The 19,290-nt window shown below is 44.4% G+C and overlaps 1 protein-coding gene across 4 annotated transcripts in view; it reads left to right on the top strand.

Annotated features, from left to right (window-relative positions):
• Nucleotides 1–3,313: 3,313 nt before the first annotated feature.
• Nucleotides 3,314–19,290, top strand: part of COMMD7 (COMM domain containing 7) — a 42,058-nt gene continuing 26,081 nt past the window's right edge. Inside the window, exons 1-3 of one of the 4 annotated variants that reach the window (XM_059406782.1) lie at nucleotides 3,314–3,523; nucleotides 12,244–12,297; nucleotides 12,391–12,493. In XM_059406782.1, the coding sequence (XP_059262765.1) occupies nucleotides 3,440–3,523; nucleotides 12,244–12,297; nucleotides 12,391–12,493 (241 nt within the window). In that variant the 5' untranslated portion in view covers nucleotides 3,314–3,439. The remainder of the gene's footprint in view (nucleotides 3,524–12,243; nucleotides 12,298–12,390; nucleotides 12,494–19,290) is intronic. The other 3 variants (XM_059406783.1, XM_059406781.1, XM_059406780.1) reach the window with 3 other exon arrangements.

Genomic DNA, 19,290 nt, shown 5'->3' with positions numbered 1-19,290 from the left:
GCTCTGGTCATGATCTCAGGGTCCTGGGATCGAGTCCCACATCGGGCTCTCTGCTCAGCAGGGAGCCTGCTTCTCTCTCTATCTCTGCCTGCCTCTCCGACTACTTGTGATTTCTCTCTGTCAAATAAATAAATAAAATCTAAAAAAAAAAAAAAGAAAAAAAAGAAATAATTTCATAAAGAAATAATCGGATGTAGGGGGGGAAATGCGTACAGGGATGCTTATTGCCATATTCTTTCTATAAGAATGAAAAATTGGAATAATAATAAGCATTTATTGAGCACTGACCATGGGCCAGTTGCTGTGCTAAGTGGTTTATGAGCCTTGTCTCATTTCATCCTTTCAAGTGGGTTCTATTATTGTCTCCGTTTTTACAAATGAAAAAAGAAATGGAGGCACAAAAAGCTAAGTAATTTGCCCAAGACAACATTATTAGTAAGTGAGAGAGACAGATGTGCAAATGACAGCAATAACACAATGTGATAAACATTAAAACAGAAATAATATAAGCAACAATAGGTAGACGGTGCCAAGTATTATCATTATACCTGTTGTCTGTTTGGAAGCTTCAGATAAAACTGAGCACATGGTGAGCATCTAAAAATGGTTGTTATTATACACTTCAAATCACCTTGTTAAAAATGCAGATCCTGAATCAGCAGGTCTGGGTGGGTGGGTGGTACACGTACTCTACATTTCTAACAAATTCCCAGATGGTGTCCATGTCCTTCAAGGACCACACTCTATCAGAGATTAAATAGGTTGGGGAAGGAGGAAAGCCCTGAATATGCCAAAACAAAACAAATCACAGAAGCCCCAAGGACCTGTCACATGGAAGAAAACTAGAAGGCTAGATAGTTGCTATGTTACTACTGTGTTGGACAGCAGCTTCTAGTCAATTTCTTTCTCTTTCCCTCTTTTCTGCCACATGGACCAATTCAGTTCCACAAATATTTATTGTGTGCTTCAGCACCAGTACTATGGGAGCAAAGAGGAAGGAAAATCCAGTGGTTTCCTCAAGGAATTTTTTTTTTGAACAGAAAAGTAGTTCTTTCTTTTCTCTCCCTCTCTCTCTCTCTCTCTCTCCTTTTTTAAAATTTTACTTATTTGACAGAGAGATCACAAGTAGGCAGGCAGAGAGAGAGGGGGAAGCAGACTCCCTGCTGAGCAGAGAGCCAGCCCAATTTCAGGATCCTGGGATCATGATCTCAGCCAAAGGCAGAGGCTTAACCCACTGAGCCACCCAGGTGCTCCAAGAAATTTTTATTTCATTATTTATTTATTTATTTTTAAAAGATTTTATCTATTTATTTGACAGAGATCACAAGTAGGCAGAGAGGCAGGCAGAGAGAGAGAGAGAGAGAGAGAGAGGTGGAAGCAGGCTTCCTGCTGAGCAGAGAGCCCCATATGGGGCTCATTCCCAGGACCCTGGGATCATGACCTGAGCTGAAGGCCGAGGCTTTAACCCACTGAGCCGCCCAGGCGCCCCCCAAGAAATTTTTTTAAAGGAGTTTTTTTTAAGTTAAAAATAATTTAAAGGGGTGCCTGGGCGGCTCAGTGGGTTAAAACCTCTGCTTTAGACTTGGGTCATAATCCCAGGGTTCTGGGATTGAACTGCGTTGGGCTCTCTGCTCAGCAGGGAGCCTGCTTCCTCCCCTCTCTCTCTGCCTGCCTCTCTGCCTACTTGTGATCTCTCTCTGTCAAATAAATAAATAAAATCTTAAAAAAAAATCTTAAAAAAAAAAAAAGAAACACACTTAGAAGGAGTGCATCTCATTTAAATTATATCTCAACAAAGGTAATTTATCATTTAAAGATATAAATAAAGAAACACAATGCCCCAGCAGGAATCTTTCTTAAAAGGTTGAAAATATTTTAAAATAAAAATTCCTGGATGGTGTGTCAAGGGGCCTGAATTCAGTCACTGTCAGTAACTTGAAGGTTTACTCTCTTCCAGATACCTTGGACTTGGAGAAGTGTGCTGCATGCATTTTCAAAGCACTCTGTACTTCTTGTCATCAGTTAATAATTTCACACACACGTATGAATTTCACAAGCGTCTTTCACACATCTGCTATCCTGACTAAACTCTGACTTCTCCGGGCCCAGGCACTGCATCAGTTGTCACTGCGGTGTCCAATGCCTGTCCTGGTATCCACTCTCTGGTAGACACTTGATATTATCTGTTGAATGAGTGCATGAATGAAATAATCACTAAAGGGAAGGCACTTGGCCTCTAGGTCGAAGACATTTTGTTCATACCCTTCCAGATGGATTTTTAGTGAAGGTTGGAGAAGAAAGCCCGCACTCCATGTTTCTACCCTTCCCCTCCCAACTTTCAAGGCTGAGTGCAGGGGTCAGTGAAGAAGCTCTTGGATTTGGGGGTCATGTACTAGATTCCAGGGAGCACCTCTCAGTTTTCTCATCTGTTCATTAGGGATCAGGGTAATAGTTACCCCTGGCTGTGAGAGGTCCTTGGGAAGAGACAACATAGGGGTTCAAGTGTTTCAGGTTAAAGTGATCAACACTATCTTAGTCATCTCCCTTCATGGACCTGAGCACCACCCTCCCTGGCAAGATCAGTCCTTGCACTTCTTGGGGACACTTTACTCCACTCCAGGGGTTCTCAAAGTGTGGTCCCTAGGATCTTGTTGGAAATGTAAATTCTCAGGCTCTACCCTAGACCTTTCTGTATCAGATACTCTGGGGGTGGAGCCCAGCCATCTGCATTACAGCAAGTCCTCCAGGAGATTCTGGTGCAAGCCCAAGTTTGAGTAGTTACCGCTCTGCTCTGATGTTAAACTGTCCTGGGGGGGGGGACACAGGGCCTGCATCGTTCACTTCTCTATCTCCTGGGCCTGGCAGAGTAGGCGTGCAACAAGTATCTGCTGAATGTATCAGAACTATGTTAATAGCTGGTAGCCACTGATGGAGGACCTCCTGTGGGTCAGGCCACACTCTATAAACGTTTTGGGAGGATTACTCAGTTAAGCAGCTATCCCTGGGTTCATTTTACGGAGAGTGAAACCGGGGTTCAGGGGGTTCAGGGAGGCCAAGCTCTGTGTTGGGTTCTGGCAGAGGGAGATCCCCTCAGGAATCCCACGTTCTGCAGCTCGGCTTCTCCGGGCTCTCCAGCGGTCGCAGGGGCGCGCGCGTCTGTGGCGCTGCAAGTGCATTCCGTCCCGCCCCGCCCCGCCCCGCGGTCCGCGCCTGTCCCGCATCGGCGCGTGTCCGCGAGGCCGTCCCGCCCCACCGGGGCCCGCGCGCGTCCGCGGCTCCGCGAGGGCGCTCGGTGAGGGCGCCCCGCCCCGCCCGGGGGAGGAGCGCGGCGGCGGCGGCTGCAGCTGTGGCGAAAGTGCGGCTGCGGAAGTGCGGCGAGGCAGGCGGCCGCGACGAGGAAGCAGAGAGGCGGCGGGCCCTGCGGGGTCGGGCGGACGCCATGGGCCGGCTGCACTGCACGGAGGACCCCGTGCCCGAGGCCGTGGGCGGCGACATGCAGCAGCTGAATCAGCTGGGCGCGCAGGTGGGTCGGGCGGCCGGGGCGCGGGCCGGCGTGGGTCCCGAGGGCTGAGGGAGGGGAGGGGTATGGGCCGAGGGCCGCCTGGGGGCGAGGAGAGTGGGACGGGCTAGGCAGGGGGGCGTCCGGTGTGCCGTGTGGCCAGAGGGAGATTCAGGGACAGGCTAAGGGGGTTATCCGGGAGCCGAGGCGAGTTTGGGAGGCCGAGGAATCTCTAGAGGCCTACGGGGCAAGCTGAGGGGGCCCGAGGCAGGGGTGTGTGTGTGTGTGGGGGGCGCTCAGAGGTGGGACTTCCGGGAGTCCTGGGAACGAGGAGACTATGTGGGGTTTTAGCGGAGGAACTGAGGGGCGTCTTGATAAGGCTGAAGGGAGTTTGGGGAACTGAGATAATAGTGCGAGTTTGGGGAGCTGAGGAATTTGGTGGGCCAGGGAGGGACTGCGATGTTCAGTAGGGAGGCCGGTGAGGGAGACTGAGGGGGGTCTTGGCATCCAGCGGGGGTCAGGGGAGCCTGGGGGGGGCAGTTAATCCGTGGTCACATACAGGGTTGGGTAATGGCCTGAGGCTCCGATTAGGGGGACTATCTGACAGTCCTCAAAGAAAAAAAGCGACATTACTCTAAATTACTACCCCTTGGTAGTAGTGGAGCTGGAAAAGCTGTTTTTGCTTGTTGAGGCAGCAGATGCCAGCCAGCCAACTTCCTGCTCCTCTGCCGGTTGACATGCCCTGTTCAAAGCACCACGGCGGCCAAACTAAATAGGTTAAAATGACACTTCTCACCACCATTGTAAAGGTACATCTGTTTCCCCCACTGGGTTGTAATTTCCAAGGAGGTGGGGGTCTCTCTCCTTCAACTCAACATCCCTCACAGCTTGCTGTTTTCTCATAAAGTAACACAAATTATAATGCCAGACATACTCTAAAACCCCTTTGTCCAACATAAATCGTAAGCCACATATCTAATTTTACATTTCTGGTAGTCACATTTAAAAATTAAAAAGAGTTGCAGGGCTGTGACCCTTGATTTCGGGATTGTGAGTTCAAATCCCACCTTGAGTGTAGAAATTACTTACTTGAAAATAACATCTTTAAAAAGTAAAAAATATAGGGCACCTGGGTGGCTCAGTCAGTTAAGGATCTGTCTTCCACTCAGGTCAGGATCTCAGGGTCCTGGGATTGAGTCCTGCATTGAGCTCCCTGGAAGGGGAGTCTGCTTCTCTCTTTCCCTCTCCCACTCCTGCTTGTGTGTGCTTTCTGTTTCTCAAATAGATAAAATTAAAAATAAGTAAGTAAAAATGAAAAGTAAATAAATAAAGGGGGTGCTGGAGTGGCTCGGTCTGTTGAGCGTCTGATCTCAGGGTCCTGGGATTGAGTCCCCAAGTTGTCAGACTCCCTAGGGAGCTAGAATAGGGAGTCGGCTTCTCCCTCTGCCTCTCTCTCCATTCCTGCTCTCTCTCTAATAAATAAACTAAAAATCTTTTTAAACAAAGTAAAAATGAAACAAATGTTTTTTTAGGGGCACCTGGGTGGCTGAGTTGTTAAGCATCTGCCTTGAGCTCAGGTCATGATCTCAGGGTCCTAGGATTGAGCCCCGCATCGGGCTTCCTGCACAGGAAGCCTGCTTCTCCCTCTCCCACTCCCCCTGCTTGTTTCCCTCTCTCATTGTGTCTCTCTCTTGTCAAATAAATAAATAAAATCTTAAAAATTTTTTTTAATAATATTTAATCAGAATATTATTATTTTAACATGTAATCCATATAAAAATGTCAATGAGATATTTTACTTTTTTTTTTTTTTTTTTTTAAGATTTTATTTATTTATTTGACAGAGAGAAATTACAAGTACACTGAGAGGCAGGCAGAGAGAGAGAGAGAAGGAAGCAGGCTCCCTGCTGAGCAGAGAGCCCGATGAGATATTTTACTTTTTGATACTATTTTTTTTTTAAAGATTTTATTTATTTATTTGACAGGTCACAAGTAGGCAGAGAGGGGAAAGCAGGCTCCCCGCTGAGCAGAGAGCCCTATGCAGCGTCCTAGGGCTCTGGGATCAGGACCTGAGGGGAAGGCAGAGACTTTTAACCACTGAGCCACCCAGGTGCTTTGATACTCATTTTTCTGATTCTGGTGTGCACTTTACATCTCAAATTAGACTAGCCTTTTTCTTCTTCTTCTTCTTCTTCTTTTTTTTTTTTTAAGATTTTATTTATTTATTTGACAGATCACAAGTAGGCAGAGAGGCAGGCTGAGAGAGGAGGAAACAGACTCCCCGCTGAGCAGAGAGCCTGATGTGGGGCTCCATCCCAAGACCCTGAGATCATGACCTGAGCCGAAGGCAGAGGCTTTAACCCACTGAGCCACCCAGGCGCCCCAAGACTAACCTTTTTCAAGTATTTAATAGCTGCATGTGGCTAGTGGCCACTGTTTATCATACAGCACTTCTAAGTGCCCTTTTTTTTATTATGTTTTTTTAAGATTTTATTTATTTATTTGAAACAGAGATTGAGAGAACAAATGGGGGAAGGGAAAGGGAGAAGCAGGCTCCCCGAAGAGCCGGGATCCCAGGACCCTAGAATCATGACCTGAGCGGAAGGCCGACACTTAACTGACTGAGCCACCCAGGCGCCCCTAAGTGCTTTTATGTATATTACTAAGCCATTGAGTCCTTAGAACCATAGGAGATAGGTACTGTTATTATCTCCATTTTACAGATTAAGGGGACTGAATCACAGAGCAGTCAAAAAGAGCCCTCAACTTATTGAGCATGTACCATGTGGCAGGCACTGTTTTCAGTGCTTTATGTGTAGCACCCCTAAAAGGTAGGTGCTGTTATTATTCCTATTTTACAGGTAAGAAAAATGGTTCCAGGAAAGAAATTTACCTCTTTAAGGTCAGGCAGCCAGGAAGTTTTAGAGCCAGGAATTCAGGACCAGATGTTGACTTTAGATTCTGGGGAATGAAACATACAGAACAGAGCTTTGTAGATGATCTCCCCAACTAGGTAGCTTAGCTTTCACTTGTTTATGTGGCAGAATTTTCTGGAAGGTTTCCGTTTGGAGAATAAAAAAGATTCTGCTGCTAAAAACCTTTTTTGAAGCTGCAGGATGGTAGGTTTCCTAAGTTTACCTCCAACTTGGTATTTATAGAAAAAATATAAACCACATTCTTTTAAAATCAGAGCTTGCCCTTATATTCTAACTTTTTTTTTTTTTTTAAAGATTTTATTTATTTATTTGACGGACGGACAGATCACAAGTAGGTAGAGGGGGGAGGTGCGGTGGGAAGCAGGCTTCCTGCTGAGCAGAGAGCCAGATGCAGGGCTTGATTCCAGGATCCTGAGACCATAACCTGAGCCAGGGGCAGAGGCTTAACCCACTGAGTCACCCAGGCAGCCCCTATATTCTAACTTTAAAACACACTCCAGGGGTGCCTGGGTGACTCAGTAGATTAGGTGTCTGACTGTTGGTGTTAGGTCAGGTCTTGATCTCAGGGTTATGAGTTAGGGCTGTATGGGGCACCACATTGGACTTAAAACCTGTTTAAAAAAAAAAAAAACATTCTAGGTCCTTACTTTTTTTTTTCTTTTTTAAGTTTTGGGCGGCAGGGTGTGTGTGTGTGAGTGAGTGATGTGTTCTTTTCTTTGTTTTTTCTTTGTGTTTCTCCACACCCAGTGCTGGGGGTGGGGAGCTCAGACTCAAAACCCTGGTATCAGGAGTTGCACGCTTTTAACACTGAGCCAGCCAGCTGCCCCTTTACCTTCGTTTTTAACACACAGAGCTTTTTCCTGATGAGCTGGAGTCTTTCCCCTGCCTTTTTGGATGATCAGATTTTTCCAAGTACCCACTCTATTGGCTGAGTTTATTTTGAAGTTTGAGGCCTAGGCATCTGGGAGAAAAAGAATCATTGTGTCAATGTGGGTATCAACATTTATTGCCGCTCAGTGGATATTTTTCGGAATGCCTACTCTATACCAGAAAGCCATTGAACCCAGTGGGGTTTGCAAAGGCATGATGGACACAGCCTTTTATGCTGGGGAAGTTGTGATCTGCTAGGTCAGGTCAGAAAACAGAGATCCAGCACAGTACTAAGTGCAGCTAGATGTGTTCTCTGATGCCTGTGGCCTGTCCTATGTAATGAACATTTTTGAGAATAGGATTAAAAAAATAATTTTTAGAATGGTTATAAGAGAGGAAATTCAGAAAAATATGAAGAAGAAAACAAATGGTCTATGGTCTTCTCACCTAGCTATAAATGAAAGCAACACATACAGTTAGAAAATTCAAGCAGTATTCAAAGGTATAAATTTTTTTTTTTTTAAGATTTTATTTATTTATTTGAGAGAGAGAGCATGAAAGGTGAGAGGTCAGCAGGAGAAGCAGACTCCCTGCCAAGCAGGGAGCCCGATGCGGGGCTCGATCCCAGGACTCCAGGATCATGACCTGAGCTGAAGGCAGTTGCTTAACCAACTGAGCCACCCAGGCACCCTGGTACAAATTTTTTTTTTAAGATTCTATTTATTTGAGATAGAGAGTGAGAGAGCTAGCACAAGCCTGGGGGCAGAGGGAAAGGGAGAAACGCTTCCCACTGAGCATTGAGGCTGAAGCGGTGCTCCATCCCAGCACTCTGGGATCATGACCTGAGCCACGCAGGCGCCCCCAAAGGTATAAGATTAAAATAGAATACCTATTTCTCTTGTCTGCAGAAAGTCATTTTAATAGTTTCTTTTGTATCTTTGTAGGAAAAAACCCTGCATCTGCCTTTATATATATGGGTATCTGTTAAAATCTTCTTTTACACAGAAGGGATTGTGTGAAATTCCTTGAAATGGATCTATCATAATTTATTTTACCCGCTCTATATTAATAGACACTTAAGTTGCTTTCAGTTTTTTGTTTTTATAAACAATGCTGTCAGTGAATTGCTTTGTGTAAATGTGTCTGGGTTTACTTTTTGGAACATATCTGAAGGGTATACTTCCTGCAATGGAATTACTAGGTCAAGAGATAGGAGCATTTAAAAATTAGATAGGAATGGGGCGCCTGGGTGGCTCAGTGGGTTAAGCCGCTGCCTTTGGCTCAGGTCATGATCTCAGGGTCCTGGGATCGAGTCCCACATGGGACTCTGCTCAGCAAGGGGCCTGCTTCCCTTCCTCTCTCTCTGCCTACATCTCTGCCTACTTATGATCTCTCTCTGTCAAATAAATAAATAAAATCTTTAAAAAAAATTAGATAGGACTATCAAATTGCCCTCTGGAAAAGTCCCAGTTTAATCCTCTCATCGACAGTGCAAGCATGTCTGTTTCCTGGTACTTTGACCAGCATGGGTTTTATCAAATTTATATTTTTGAAGATCTGATAAGTTAAAAAGGGGTATTTCCTTATTTTGCTGATTTGCATTTCTCCTCTAGAATGATCTTGCACATCTTTCCATATATTTACTGGTAAGAATAGTTAAGATTTGATTTCATGGATGATGATGAGCAGGTGAGCATTCCAGAAGGAGACAGCTATGCAGATACAAAGGCAAAGAATGGGAAAGGTGTTTAGGGAAGATTTATTCAACAAATGCTTAACTGCACACTCTGATAACTAAGGCTCTGTGAGCATTCTAAGGCAGGTACATAGAGCACTCTCTGCTAAGACAAGTCTGTGTTTCTTATCAAGATTTAAAGTTCTAAGTGCCCTTAGGCAAGGTTCCAAGAGGGAGCCTCAGAAGTTAAGAATCTGGGTAGGTCACTTTCTTGTTAGGAGGGTGGTGGTATCCTGACAGCAGGACACTGAAGGATAAAGGAGGTTCTGGGAAAGTGGAGATAGGGATGGGGGAAAAGTAGAGATGAGGCTCAGCAGGTCCTGCAGACCAGATTAGGTTGAGGCCTCACAGGGAGGGAGATTGAGCCTGAATGCTAGGCTGAGGTCTGGAAATGGAAAAGCCACTGGAAGGCTTCTCAGTTGCTCCATTTTTCTTTTTTTAAGATTTTATTTATTTATTTGAGAGAGACAGAATGTACACAAGCAGGGGGAAGGGCAGAGGGAGAGGCAGGCTCCACACTGAGCAGAGAGTCTGTGCAGGACTCAATTCCTGGACCCTGAGATCATGACTTGAGCCAAAGGCAGACCCTTAACGACTAAGCCACTCAGGCATCCCTAAGCCACTCAGGCATCCCGGCTGCTCCATTTTGTAAAAGGCCCAGGATGACACAAAAAATAGAGTTAGCCTGGGGCGCCTGGGTGGCTCAGTGGGTTAAGCCTCTGCTTTTGGCTCAGGTCATGATCCCAGAATTCTGGGATCAAGCCCGCATTGGACTCTCTGCTCAGCGGGGAGTCTGCTTCCCCCTCTCTCTCTTCCCACTGCTCTCCCTACTTGTGATTTCTCTATCAAATAAATAAATAAAATCTTTTAAAAAAGAAAATACAGTTAGCCAAAGATCTGACAGTCCATAGATTGCAGGGGGAAATAAAGGAAAACTCATAGTCTGAAGACACAGTGTGTAACTAGTCCCTGACTTTTCTTGTTTTTACTATATAGAATCAGCAGCTATGCAAGGCTAATACCCAGTATCATAAGTGCTGCAGAAAGACAACCCCTGGTTCAGCCTTGGTTAAAGTTTTTCCAGGGAATATCCATTAAGTTTGAGGGAGTAGACGCTTCTGTGCCATTGGCAGGTATGAGTATAAATCCATGCAACTTCTTTGCAGGACAGTTTGGCAACATTTTCTCAGATTTTAAAATGCATATATCATTTCACCTAAGATACATTTTAAAAATGTGTTTTAGGGCACCTGGGTGGCTCAGTTGGTTAAGCAACTGCTTTCAGTTCAGGTCACTAACCTGGAATCCTTGGGATTGAGTCCTGCATCAGGCTCCCTGCTAGAAGGGGATCCTGCTTCTGTCCCTCTGACCGCTCCCCTCTAATGCTCTCTCTCTCCCATTCTTGCTCTCGCTCTCAAATAAATAAAAAAAATCTTTAAAAAAAAATGTATAGACATGTCACAAAGAAATATTTGGGAGGATATTCATTGCAGTATTATTTAGAATAACAACAGAGTAGGCACACACGCTAAATCTATATAGTTGAATGCTGTGCATTTGTTAAAAGAATTGGCTGGAGAGGTACCTGGTTGGCTGGGTTGAAGGAGCATGCCACTCTTGATCTCAGGGCTGTTAGTTCGAGCCCCAAATTGGGTGTAGAAATTACTTAAAACAACAACAACAACAAAATAAAACTGCGTAGAGGAATGCCTGGATGACTCAGTTGGTTAAGTGCCTGCCTTTGGCTCAAGTCATGATCCCAGGATCATGATTACCAGGGTCCTGGGATTGAGTCCTGCATCAGGCTCCTTGCTTAGCCCGCTCTTTGGGTGTGCTCTTTCTCTCTCTCTGACAAATAAATAAAATCTTTTTTTTTTTTTTTAAAGGATTTTATTTATTTATTTGGCAGACAGAGATCACAAGTAGGCAGAGAGAGCGGCAGAGAGGGGAAGGGAAGCAGGCTCCCTGCTAAGCAGAGAGCCTGATGTAGGGCTGGATTCCAGCCGAAGGCAGAGGTTTTAACCCACTCAGCCACCCAGGGGCCCCAAATAAGTAAAATCTTAAAAACAAAAAAAACCAACAACAAAAAAAACTGGGTAGAATTGTATTTACTGACCAGATGAATCTCTAAGATAAAATTGGATGAAAAAAGGCAAGGTGCAGGGTACAGGTTCACTATCATCATCTCATTTCTATTTAAAAGAAATTAAATTCAAATTCAATTCTGGGAAAGCCAGAGGTGTTAGCAGTAACTACCTGTGGGCAGTGGGACTGAGTTGGGGGGGGTGTCAGGGAGAGTAATTTTATTTTATTACTAAAAAAATGAAAACAAACTGTTAAAAATAATAAAATCTTAAAGAATAAACTGTTCTAGGATAGTAGATAAAAGTATAACTTTACTGTTTTGTCATATACATAATAAGACGTTTGTTGGGGAAGAAACCCAGAAAATATGGATAGACAGAAGAAAATAAATCACCTAAAATCTCACTACACAGAAATAACTGCTTTAAAAGACAAGATAGAGGGGCACCTGGGTGGTTCAGTGGGTTAAGCCTCTGCCTTCAGCTCAGGTCATGATCTCAGGGTCCTGGAATCGAGCCCCGCATCGGGCTCTCTGCTCAGTGGGGAGCCTGCTTCTCCTTCTCTCTTTGCCTGCCTCTCTGTTTGTGATCTCTCTCTGTGTCAAATAAAGAAATAAAGTCTTTTAAAAAAAAAAGTCCAGGTAGAGAAAAAGCTTGTATAGTATGTTAACATTTGTGTGGGGTGGAAAAAGAAGAAATCACATTATTTGGATTGGCTTGTGCTTGAATAATAAATATGTGGAAATAGAAACAAAAAGAAAAAAGCAACTACTATTAATCTTCCAGTGATCTCCCTTTCAGGTTGTGTGTGTGTGTGTGTGTGTGTGTGTGTGTACACACACGTGTACTTGGACCCTTGAGATGTATATATGCATATGTGTGCATATACTCACAGTCTCGGTGTATATCTCCCAAGTGTTCCAATAAAATACACAAGTTTTTCAGATAGTATAGTAGCACTGATATATTGACACTGGATAGTGGGTGTTTTGAATATTTGAACTTTAAGATGATCAGACAGGTATCAATACTCTCTCTTAAGGGTCTGTAGTTGGATGGAATGTGGGAACATTGACCCAGGAGTAGAATGTTACTGATGTTCTGTCATTTTCTTCATAGCAGTTCTCGGCCTTGACAGAAGTGCTTTTCCACTTCCTAACTGAGCCAAAAGAGGTAAAGTACCTTATGATAGGGAGAGTTCTGAATGTGGGTCTGCAGCCCTGAGATGCTAAGCAAGTGAAGGCTGGGTTTGTTTCCTTTCTTCAGGTGGAAAGGTTTCTGTCTCAGCTCTCTGAGTTTGCCACCACCAATCAGATCAGTCTTGGCCCTCTCAGAAGCATCGTGAAAAGCCTCCTTCTGGTTCCAAATGGTGAGTAGCCTCTCTGGCAGCTGAGGCTGGAGATGTTAACTTGAATTCTTCAGTCCACAGGGTCTGCAAGCTGCTCTGGCACTGAGCCAGCGCACTCAGTAGAGAACCAGATTGGGGCAGGACTTGAAGTCTAGGAAGGGAAGAAGCCCGGTACAGAGAACTGCAGTAAAATGTAGTAGAGGTACAGCTCAGAGTGCAGTCTGCATCCCAGCTTCTGTCCCCAGACTGCTGTCTGGTCCTCTGCACTGTAAGTACAGAAATCAAGAGTAAGCATTTAGAAGCTTTTATAGCAATTTGGCCGAAATCTTTTGAATATACTGATTTTTCAAATGGGGCTTGTATTTTTTTTTTTTTTTAAGATTTTATTTTGGGGGATCTGGGTGGCTCAGTCATTATACATCTGACTTTGCTCAGGTCATGATTCTGGTGGCAGGGGGCTGGTCTTGGGATAGAGCTGCATCTGGCTCCCTGCTGAGCGGGGAGCCTACTTCTCCCTCTTCCTCTCCCACTTTCCCTGCTTGTGTTCCCTCTCTTGCTGTGTCTCTATCAAATAAATAAATGAAATTTAAAAAAAATAATAAAGATTTCATTTTTAAATAGTCTCTACACCCAATGTGGAACTCAAACTCATAACCCTGAAATCAGGAGTCACATGTTCTACTGACTAAACCAGCTAGGCACCTCATGGGCGCTCATGTGCGCGCACGTGTGTTTAATGTGGTAAGATACATATAATGTAGGGGTGCCTGGGTGGCTTAGTGGGTTAAAGCCTCTGCCTTCGGCTCAGGTCATGATCCCAGGGTCCTGGGATCGAGCCCCGTGTCGGGCTGTCTGCTCAACAGGAAGCCTGCTTCTTCCTTTATCTCTGCCTGACTTTCTGCCTACTTGTGATCTCTATCTCTCAAATAGATAAATAAAATCTTTTGGGGCGCCTGGGTGGCTCAATGGGTTAAGCCGCTGCCTTCGGCTCAGGTCATGATCTCAGGGTCCTGGCCCACATCGGGCTCTCTGCTCAGCAGGGGGCCTGCTTCCCTTCCTCTCTCTGTGATCTCTTCCCTTCCTCTCTCCTACTGTGATCTCTCTCTGTCAAATAAATAAATAAAATCTTTTAAAAAAAAATAGATAAATAAAATCGTTAAAAAAAAAAAGCGAAGGATACAAAATATTAAAAAAGAAAGATATACAAAATGTAAAATTGGCTACTTTAACTATCTGGGACTTATATTTTATATGCATTTTTCTAAATTTTCATAGAACTTCACAAAAATACCAGTCCATGATGGATTGAAAATAAAAAAGTTCTTTCACTGCATATGGTTTTGGAGGTAATTTGCTTAGAGCAATCAGGAAAATCTCTAGTCAGGAGGGAAGTGATCACAAAGGTTTAGCTGTAGGGATATCCATCATAGCACTGTTTTGATGATATAGAAGAATTAGAAATAAATTGCCCAGAAGTTAGAGATTAGTATAAAGCATGGAGGTCCGTTTTTACAGGGGAACATCTTGGTGGTCAAAATTCATAGTTCTGAGTTAGGTAGATGTGGGTCTGTCACTTAGGTACCCAGTCTCTCCCAGCCCTTGGCAACAACCCCTCCTAACATTTTCCTGCCAATCTGAGCTTTTTCATGGTAAATGGAGGGGGTTCATTTTGAAGATTGAGATAATGTAAATGATATGCATAACATAGTACCTCAGTAAAAGGTTGCTCTTTTCAAATTCTGTAATAATTTAAAAAGGTGCTAATGAGGAAAATGTAATGATACAGAAAATTGTTCACAATATACTGTTTAATAAAAATAATAGTTTAGGGGCTCCTGGGTGGCTCAGTGGGTTAAAGCCTCTGCTTTCAACTCAGGTCATGATTCCAGGGTCCTGGGATCCAGCCTCGCATAGGTCTCTCTGCTCAGCGGGGAGCCTGCTTCCTGCCTCTCTGCCTACTTGTGATCTCTGTCTATCCAATAAATAAATAAAATCTTTTAAAAAATAGTTTATAGGGCACCTGGGTGGCTCAGTTGGTTGAGCAACTGCCTTCGGCTCAGGTCATGATCCCAGACTTCCAGGATGGAGTCCCGCATCGGGCTCCCAGCTCCTTGGGGAGTCTGCTTCTCCCTCTGACCTTCTCCTCTCTCATGCTCTCTCTCACTCATTCTCCCTCAAATAAATAAATAAAATCTTTTAAAAAAGTAGTTTATAAAACTATGTACCACAATCCTATTTTTATTAAAAAAAAAAAAAAGGGGGGCGCCTGGGTGGCTCAGTGGATTAAGCCGCTGCCTTCGGCTCAGGTCATGATCTCAGGGTCCTGGGATCGAGCCCCACATCGGGCTCTTTGCTCAGCGGGAGCCTGCTTCTCTCTCTCTCTCTCTGCCTGACTCTCCGCCTACTTGTGATCTCTCTCTCTGTCAAATAAATAAATAAATAAAATCTTTAAAAAAAAAAAAAAAAAAAAAAAAAAGGAATGTTAACTGTGGTTATATCTGGGTGGAGGGACTATGGGTTGTCTTGTTTGTTTTTGACTGTATATTATCTACAGAGTTGCTAGATTTGGCAATTTAATCAAAAGTTAATTTTATGTAAAGAGAGAGGCGACATTTGAGGCCAATCTCAAAGAATGAATCAATGTTGACCGGGTTGAGAGGATGTAAAACAGCGCTTTACAAATTAGCAATGGACTGATCTTCCCAAGCCCGCATCCCAGTGATGTAGTGAAAGTTGGGTGTTTAATTTATTTGTTCCTGTTGTGCTCCTTCCCATATCTTAGTGCAGGTCTTTTGCTTTGCTTGTTCTTTGCTCCTGAGGTTCTGTGGGTTCAAATCAGAGCATCCTGAGGTTTCCAACTCTGAAATTTCTCATCATCTGTTCATAGGGCTTTTGTATTTGTTGCCTTTGTGGTGGGTTAAAGGCATGTGAACCAAAGGCTGGATGAGAATGTACAGTCTTTCCTAACATGGGGATACATTCTCATTGCAATAAATTTTCAGTTGCAAATTGATTCAATACATTTTCATTGCAAATCTGTAACAGTGCAGAGTCAGAAGTGAAAAAATCCCCTCTCATGCTACTCTTTTTTTTTTTTTTTAAAGATTTTAAAAATTTATTTGAGCGAGAGAGACATCACAAGCAGGCAGAGAGGCAGAGAGAGAGAGAAGCAGGCTCAGAGAGCCCGACATAGGGCTCTGTCCCAGGACTCTGAGATCATGGCCTGAGCCAAAGGCAGAGGCTTAACCCACTGAGCCACCCAAGCACCCCCTCATGCTACTCTTGTCTCCAGACACCATCGTAGTTTAATTTTGGTATATATCTTTTTTTTTTTTTTTAAGATTTTATTTATTTATTTGACAGAGATACAGCAAGACAGAGAACACAAGCTGGGAGGGTTTGGGAGAGGGAGAAGCAGGCTTCCCACTGAGCAGGAAGGCCAATGCAGAGCTCCATTCCTGGACCCTGGGATCAGGACCTGAGCCAAAGGCAGGTGCTTAACCAACTGAGGCCCTCAGGCGCCCCTGTATCTTTTTATATTTTCTTGTCCACTGGCGGACATGCACATATGCACATGTGTAGTCTTTGTTTTTCATGAGTGGTTGGAAACCGTGAAAGTGCTCTTCAGCTTGTATTTTTTCCTACATGGTATGTCGCAGAGATTTCTCCATGTCGACTTCATTCTTCTGAGGGCTGTAATGTGCCAGGCACTGGATGTCTCTTCAGCTAGTCCTCTTTCATCCTGTTGCTGCACATCTTTGTAACCTTTCAGCCTCAAACGGTGCTGGTGCCGCAGTGACTGCCCTCAGGACATTGAGCACGCCCCATTGTGAGTGTTTCTGTAGGGTAGGGCCTGGGTGTGTGGTACCAGAGTCATCTCATTCTGGCCTGTGGGGATGGGTTTGTCTGTGAGTGGAAACCTGTCTACTGGGGCACCTGGGTGGCTCAGTGCATTAAGCCTCTTCCTTCAGCTCAGGTCATGATCTCAGGGTCCTGGAATTGAGCCCCACACCGGACTCTGCTCAGTGGAGAGCCTGCTTCCCCCTCTCTCTCTGCCTGCCTCTCTGCCTTTTTCTTCTCTCTCTCTCTGTCAAATAAATAAATAAATCTTTAAAAAAGGAAAAGAAACCTGTCTACCTAACAGTTGTGTGGACACTGATTTTTCAAAGAGATTTCTGTCTTCTGGTATTCCTGCCTTCCTGCTTTCCCATCTTCGTTAGATCCGCTCCCCACCCCCTCAGTCCTGTCAAACTGCCTTCAGTCCTCCCCAACCTGGGAGCTTCTGCCCATGTTGCCTCAGAAAGCCTTCCTGACTTCAGTCCACGGTGACCTCCCTTCCTGTTAGCTCCAGAGAGATGGTTTTTATCCACAGTTCTCATTTTCGACTGTAATTGTTCACAGCTTTCTATTGTTCATGCTGTTTTACATGTATCTATATTGTGACTTTAACAGAGAGCTTTTCCTCTGAAGTCACAGGAGGATCTTGTACTTCTTTCCTGAGCCAAGGTTGCAAGTAAAGCGATAACATAAAGCAGATGTTTAATACATGCTGCATGAGTTGAGCTGAACTTAGGAGATCCTGTGCCCCTCCCAGGGGATGTTGGGTGTATATTTTTCAGGCAAGATTGATTGTCATTGTTTATAGCAGGTATTTACTGTTGGTGCAGAGAATCCTGAAGAACTAGCATACCATTAAAGAGGTGGGCTTTGCAGCATGTTAGTCACATTAGCTATATAGCTTTTAAACCTTGGTCAGATGAGCCTCAGTTTCTTTTCTTTTTTTTTTTTTTTTAAGATTTATTTACTTATTTATTTGACAGAGAGAGATCACAAGTAGGCAGAGGCAGGCGGGGTTGGGCGGGGACAGGCTCCCTGCTGAGCAGAGAGCCCTATGCTGGGCTCAATCCCATGATATTGGGACCTGACCTGAGGTCATGACCTCAATATCATGACCTGAGCCAAAGGCAGAGGGTTTTTTTGTTTGTTTGTTTTAAGATTTTTATTTATTTATTTGACAGAGAGAGATCACAAGCAGGCAGAGAGGCAGGCAGAGAGAGGAAGGGAAGCAGGCTCCCTGCTGAGCAGAGAGCCCGATGTGGAACTCGATCCCAGGACCCTGAGATCATGACCTGAGCTGAAGGCAGAGGTTTAACCCACTGAGCCACCTAGGTGCCCTCAGCCTCAGTTTCTTATCTGAAAAACAGTAATAAGAGCAGTATAGTTGTGGCATTAGGAATGCATGAGTTAATATATGCAAAGTACTTAATATAGTTTAGCTAAACTTTAGCTTTATATTTTGATAGTTCAGTTAGTTTCAGTCCTGTGCCTTTTCAGATTATGGGAACTAAGCATCTGAGGGTGTAGCTTATAAATCACTTACTCTCTTCTTCCACCCAAAATAAGTTCTTAGTTCTTCCTGCCATATTGTGGCAGTAACATCTCCCATGTCTGCTCCCCTGGTTCCCGCCTGGCCTGGAGTACCCCCCTGCAGCACATCCGAGATCTTGTTGCACCTCACAGCTGCTGACTTTGCATGGTGAGGTCCTAATCCTCAGCATGGCATTCAAGGCTTTCCCAGTCTCATCTGAAGTATAAGGGCTTCCAGGTCCTTATCCTCTTCCTTGTCCCTCATCCTGGGCCTGCCTTTTAGGAAGGCTTCCCTGTAGAAGTACAGCTTATTAATGCTGGGGGAGTCACAGCCCTCCAGATCAGTTTTCCCCAAATTAGTATTTTCTTTTCTTTTTTTTTTTTTAAAGATTTTATTTATTTTTTTGAGAGAGAGAGCAAGTTAAGAGAGAGCACGAGAGAGGAGAAGATCAGAGGGAGAAGCAGATTCCCCAAGGGACTGGGATCCTGATGCGGGACTTGATCCCCAGACCCCGGGATTATGATCTGAGCCAAAGGCAGTCCAATAACCAACTCAGCCACCCAGGCGCCCCCCCCCCAAATTGGTATTTTCATCCAGAAAAGGCTTCTGTGGTCAGCCAGAAGCCAGGATTACTGTCCCCCACCCCAGCCTTGGAATCTTGGAGAGACATACACATTAACATATCTCAGGCTCTGAGAAGTCCCATAATAAAGAAACTTGCTTACCCAGTATCTGAGAAACAGTTAACCATAGAACCTGTCCTCTCTCTTTCCCTTACCCTTTCCCCTCCCCCTCTTTCTTTTGCAGGGAGAGGGTCAGGTAAGCTTGCTCTAGTTTAATCTTTGTCTTACAGATAAAGAGAGCCCTAGAGAAGGGAAGTGACTTGTTTAGGATCTTACAGTGGGGAAGCTGGGACCAGTACCTCCCATGCTTGGCATAAAGCCCAGTGGCTTTTGTTTTTGTTTTCTAATGTTTTTCTTTTACTATTTAGTATGTAATTCTTAAAAACACCTGACTTCAGTAGTTATCAGCCCATAGCCAGATTGTTTCATCTACACCCCACCCACTTCTCACTGCTCTCCAAACTGGATTATTTTAAAGCGCATCTCAGGAGGTCCAGGAGGTCGTGCCATTTTATTTCTGAATACCTAGTCATTATCTCCAAAAGATAAAGATAAATCCCCCCCTTATCAAGCTACAATGCCATTATCGTATCTGAAATTAAAATATGCAGTCAGTGTTCAGAGGTCCCCATTGTCTCAAGCATTTTGTTTGTCTGTAGTTGGTTGCTGTCATCGAGATCCAGGGAGGGTTCCCACATTGCATTTGGTTGCTGGATGGCCCTTGTGTGCTTACTTGTCACCATAGCTACTTAACAGCTTTGAGATCTTGAGCCAAGTTACTGAACCTCTCTGAGAATCAGTGTCCTCAGAAAACATCTTATAATAGA

Source organism: Mustela nigripes, chromosome 7 (assembly GCF_022355385.1).
Source record: "Mustela nigripes isolate SB6536 chromosome 7, MUSNIG.SB6536, whole genome shotgun sequence".
Lineage (NCBI taxonomy): Eukaryota > Metazoa > Chordata > Mammalia > Carnivora > Mustelidae > Mustela > Mustela nigripes.
The sequence above is the reverse complement of the archived record's forward strand: the minus strand, read 5'-3'. Positions and strand labels throughout refer to the sequence as shown.